Source organism: Garra rufa, chromosome 12 (assembly GCF_049309525.1).
Source record: "Garra rufa chromosome 12, GarRuf1.0, whole genome shotgun sequence".
NCBI classification, from domain to species: domain Eukaryota; kingdom Metazoa; phylum Chordata; class Actinopteri; order Cypriniformes; family Cyprinidae; genus Garra; species Garra rufa.
The window spans coordinates 13,080,118-13,086,117 of NC_133372.1; the positions used below are offsets into that span (position 1 = coordinate 13,080,118).

Genomic DNA, 6,000 nt, shown 5'->3' on the forward strand with positions numbered 1-6,000 from the left:
TGAGAGAAAACTGCCAAACGGTTTGGCAACATATACCGTTAAACACATAATGGTTAAATAATAGTAGCAAACCAGTAAATTAAAACTAACACTGTTGGTCAAGAGACACATCACTACTTTTTTACTACAGTGCCAAACTGCATTTGCTTAAAATAGAGTGTTGGATTAGGAATGAGGAACTAGAAGTAGACGAACTGAAGATGTCTGGCTGAGTTCTGTAGTAAACAATGCCAGAACAATTACACGGCTGTCAGAGGAGAAGTGGCCATTGATTAGATTGTGATGGTTTAGAGAAAGAAGACCTGACCACAGAACAGTTATTAGGCATCCTTAAGTGCACAATGAACCACAAGTATGTGGCAGGAGCAGGGCATGACTGAACAAGTAGTGGAGGGGGAGGAATTGAGTGGGGGAGATAAAGAAAGAGAGAGAATGGAAAAGAGTAAAGCAGGGAATAATTAGAATGGCAAACTTGTGTGATATATCAACTAGTGTTACATGGATATATTTGTTTCATAAAAGTAACCTTACATGACCCGAAATCCTTTCCAAGGAGCCTTGGACATAATAGTTAAGTTCAGAGGTAAACAAAGAAAGGGAGATTAAAAGGAAAACAAGAACATGGGAGTCTCTCACCTCTGCTCTGTTGTGGATTGCGGGTGGAGTGAGTGTAATTGTAAACCTGTAAAACTTGAATACTGTGCTAGATATAGGCCTAGTTGGTCCAAAGTTAGAAACGTCTTAATGTCTTTCCAAAACATTTGTATGTATGCAAATTGTATAATATCCAAGGTACACATTTTTAGTAGTTGTGCACTTAATTCTCATATTGTAGCCTATTTTCAGAAAGCATTGGAATATTTGTCCTCTCCCCAAATTTGTCACTACCGAAACCAATTATTACCGTAAAAATAATTTAATTAGAAGGGTTATATTGATCTATTAAGATTTTGCTTACATCTACATTGTATATAATATATATATAACTAGTTTATTTTCCTCTCTCTTCTTACAGGTAGATTCATGTGGACGCAAGGTGTACCCTGATTTCCCAGCCCCTTCCCCTTCCCTCATTCACCCCTTCCCTACAAACCTGTTCGCTCCATCCAGCAAACTACGGCCACCATGACGTCCACCTTGCAGACCCTAGCCTTTAAGCTGGCCCCTCCCTCAAGAGAAGCTGGACCAGAGCAGTTGGACCCTTGTAGCGATGGAGCGGGGCGGCGTTATGAGGTGGTCCCCTCAGTGGTCTGCTCCATGTGCTGTCTCTTCGGAATCATCTATTGCTTCTTTGGTGAGTCGAGTCTTCATGTTTACTTATGCATCACCAAGACATAATATTTGTATGTAATAATAAAACAATGTTGATCTTATGCTCACTTTCTCTCATTATTAACCATTTCTCATGGTTGTGGTGGTAAAAAAAGAAAATCATTCTGTTTCTGTGTCGAAACCCATGTTTTTATTCTAAAAACTTGTTTTTTTGCCCAGTTTTAAATATCTCATGAGGTTCTAAATAAGGTCATGGCTTGTATAACTGTTCTGCACTCTATTTGAGATGGGCACAGATTTAAAGAGGACATATTCTACTCTTTTGTTCCATTTAGTTTTTTCCCTCTAAAGTCCAATTATATTGTTAGTCAACAGCTGTTGTGTATCAATGATGTTATAGTTAATACATACCTATGATCATTTCCGAATAACTGCGTAAAAAGGATGCATATTATATCAGTACACTGTAAAAAGAAAAATCCGTAAAAATTCACTGTAAAGAACTGACTGTTGTGGTTGCCAGAATTTTACCGCAAAAAATGCGGTAGCATTATTTTAGGTTTTACGGATTTAACTTAAATTTACATTTAAATACCTTCATTTCATTAAGTAGTATAACGTTAATATACCAATCTATTCAAGTACTTAAATCTGTTTTGTACCTTTGCAGTACACTGATAACCACCAAAAGCAGGTGGTGATTAGTAGGTCACCTGATGAATCAAAGCCCATCACAAGCAGTTTTTAAATACTAACATATATAGAGGGTGCACAGTGTCATTCACACAAACATTAAACACCATCATGGTAACACACATGAAACTGACATAATGCAATAAACAATATTTGACAATATTAGATGTAACATAACCCTAATGCACACAACTGATAAGAAAAATCAGAAACATAAAAAACATCAAATGTGAAATGTAATGCAGTAAATTCTGGGAATGTCAATTTATGGTTATTCACTATAAATTATACATACTCTTTCACTTCCAAAAACAGTATATTAATGTAAAATTGTATGTAATGTAATGTCCAGTACAGTTTTTCACCATATATAGTAGGGGAACTTACCGTTAACCAATTAATAGGCTTTTAACTGTAGCATTTTTACAGTCTTTTACCATTAAAATCACGGTTATTTTTTACAGTGTACATTGTTATCAGCTGATATAATTTTATTTTTTTCATTTATAAGTACTGCATGGTCATTTCCTTTTTTTAGATTTTACTTCACCTTCGCCGTCATCCAATGTTAGCTTACTGTAAAATGATTTTTATTAAAACATATTGCACACAGAAACATGCCTTCCACACACTAATTTATAGTTTATACATTTTTTTGGATAAGTAAAAGTCATTTTTGTAATGTACATTGGAATTTTGTGATGCCTAAATTCAGATGTAGTACATAAAATAGTGTATATATATATATTTTTATATATATATATATTTTTATTTTTATTTTTTATATATATATATATGTGACCCTGGACCACAAAACCAGTCATATGGTTAAATTTTACAAAACTGAGATGTATATATAATATGAAAGCTCAGTAAATAAGCTTTCTATTGATGTATAGTTTGTTAGGATAGGACAATATTTGGCCGAGATATATCTATTTGAAAATCAGGAATCTGAGGGTGCAAAAAAATCAAAATCCTGAGAAAATCACCTTTAAAGTTGTCCAAATTAGGTTCTTAACAATGCATATTACTAATCAAAAATTACATTTTGATACATTTACAGTAGGAATTTTTAAAAAATCTTCATGGAACATGATCTTTACTTAATTTCCTAATGATTTTTGGCATAAAAGTAAAATCAATAATTTTGACCCATGCAATGTATTTTTGGCTATTGCTACAAACATACCCCAGCGACTTAAGACTGGTTTTGTGGTCCAGGGTCACATATATAATTTTTTTTTTTTTTTTTTTAGTGATTTATTTAATATTTGTATTGACAATGCTGTCTAGAATTTTTATTATTAGAATATAATATGTGACCCTGGACCACAAAACCAGCCATAAGGGTCATTTTTTTTTAAACTTGCATTAATACAGCTGAAATCTGAGAAAAAAAAAAGCTTTCCATGAATGTATGGTTTGTTAGGATAGGACAATATTTGGCTGAGATACAACTATTTGAAAATCTGGAATCTGAGGGCGCAAAAAAAGAAATTGAAATATTGAGAAAATCGCCTTTAAAGTTGTCCGAAAGAAGTTCTTAGCAATGCATATTACTAATCAAAAATTACATTTTTATATATTTACGGTAAGAAATTTACAAAATATCTTCACGGAACATGATCTTTCCTTAATATCCTAATGTTTTTTTGGCATAAAAGAAAAATCGATAATTTTGACCCATGCAATGTATTTTTGGCTATTTCTACAAATATACCTGTGCTACCTATGACTGGTTTTGTGGTCCAGGGTCACATATTGTACAGGGTCACATCCCTACTGTGGAGTATTGAATGATATATCTACATCAAAATATTTTATTCAAAAAGACAAAAATCTAAACCTCTAAACATGCTTTTTGGCTTTCCCTCATGTTTGTGTGTTGCCCTGTAATAGAAGTTTTACCATGGTGTAGAGCTGAACTATTTCATATTATACATAAAAGGTATAATCCTGAGTGATTCATCCTCAAAGTCACTTTCCCATATTGTTTTGGATTTATTTATTTATTTATTTATTTATTTATTTTTTGCGCACTGACAACATTGGAAAGTGTTGAACTGCTAATAAACTGAGCAGAATCGTGGTCTCACACTATCGTGCTATTCTTGAGCTGTGAAATCAGCCACTGTATGAATTTCCAGCGTGTATCCGTCTAGCTATTTTTATCTTTTTATTCTCCCTCCTTCACTCTTTCTCACATTTTTTCACTCATTCAGTTCTCACCTCCAGTTCTTTCTCTTTTTTGCAGGTTACCGCTGTTTTAAGGCTGTGCTTTTCCTCACGGGGCTGATGTTCGGTTCTGTAATCATCTTCCTGCTCTGTTACAAAGAGCGAGTATTAGACACACAGCTGAGCGTTGAGGCCAGCGTGGGCATCGGCCTGGGCATCGGCACCCTTTGTGGCCTGGTGACCATGTTGGTACGCAGCGTTGGGCTTTTCATGGTGGGGCTGCTCCTGGGCCTGCTGGTGGGCATCGGGACCCTGGTAGGCATGGAGGAGCTGTCGTCCAACCCCCCGCGGTCAGTGTGGGTGCCCCTGGGTGTGCTGCTGGGGCTGGGCATGCTGTTCGCCGTCCTCACCCTGCAGTGGCAGAGATGCTTCACCACCCTCTCCACGGCCGTGTTCGGAGCTGCCGTGATAGTCGTGGCTACAGATTATTTCGTAGAGCTCTTTGCGCTGGTGAGGTACATTTACGAGCGGGTGAAAACGGGCCCCCGGGAGCCGGTGTGCTGGACGACGTGGGTGGTCCTGGGAGCCTGGCCTGCTCTCGCCCTGCTGGGTGTTTTGGTGCAATGGAGAGTGACGGCAGAGGGCTACTCCCACACGAAGGGTGAGTCAGGGACAGACAAAGTGTTGTTTGGAATATATGACACGCTGTTCTTGTGGATTTACTGTACCGGAGAGGGAGAGAAGGTTGTATGAATGTGAGCAGCACGGCAGATGGTTCCTGTCTGTCGGTGTGCTCTCAGGCCTGTGTGACTAATGAACACACAAACAATCATGCAGAGTTGAGCATCAGCACATGGAGAGGCTCTCTCTGTCTGTCTGCTTCCAGTACAGTAAAGTTATGTGTACACTGAATGGTTTATAATGTCCAACTTGACCCGGAGAATTGACCCAAGCATTAAAGTTTGGCATTATTTCACCCTCATGTCGTTCCAGAACTATATGATTTTCTTTCTTCCATGAAACACTTGGAATGAATGCTGTCAAACTCCAAATGTGACAATAAAAGTACCATAAAAGTTGTCTATGCTACATCTTTCTAACCTTGAATAGCCAGCAATGGAACTACCACATTCAAGGCCAACAAAGGTTTTAAGTAGTCCATGTGACATCAGTGGTTCAACCTTAATGTTTTTAAGCTACGAGCATACTTTTTGTGTGCAAAGAAAACAAAAATAACGACTTAATTCAACAATTTTTCTCTTCTGTGTTGGTCTCTGCTGTGACTTTACGAGAGAACCACTGATGTCACATGGACTATTTTAGCGATGGCTTTATTACATTTCTGGGCCTTAAATGTGTCCATTGCGTTGCTGTCTATGCAGGGCCAGAAAGCTCTCCGATATATTTTTTTCCGCAAGTCACCGCCTAATTTTTTTTTTGTTGTTGAACATGTCATATGTACATTTGAAGTCTCAAGTTTACATACACCTAGCAGAATCTGCTAAATGTTATTTATTTTAACAAAATAACAGGGCTCATACAAAATGCATATTATTTTTAATTAATACTGACCTGAATAAGATATTTCACATAAAAGACGTTTACACACAGACCACAAGAGAAAATAGTAGTTGGATCTATAAAAATGACCCTGTTCAAAAGTTTTCTTCATACTGTGTTGTTACCTAATTGATCCACAGCTTATTTTTTTTGTTGTTGTTGTTGTTGTTGTTGTTGTTTAGTGATAGTTGTTCATGAGTCCCTTGTTTTGTTTGTTCTGAACCGTTAAACTGCCCACTGTTCTTCAGAAAAATCCCTCAGGTCCTTTGTCTTTGGTTTTTCAGTATTTTGTGTATT

At 36.9% G+C, this 6,000-nt stretch overlaps 1 protein-coding gene across 1 annotated transcript in view; it reads left to right on the forward strand.

The window, feature by feature from the left end:
• tmem198ab (transmembrane protein 198ab) overlaps positions 1-6,000 on the forward strand; it is a 29,842-nt gene that overhangs the window by 19,035 nt on the left and 4,807 nt on the right. The window contains exons 2-3 of the mRNA XM_073851324.1: positions 1,016-1,294; positions 4,223-4,804. Of these exons, the coding sequence (XP_073707425.1) occupies positions 1,126-1,294; positions 4,223-4,804 (751 nt within the window). The 5' untranslated portion in view covers positions 1,016-1,125. The remainder of the gene's footprint in view (positions 1-1,015; positions 1,295-4,222; positions 4,805-6,000) is intronic.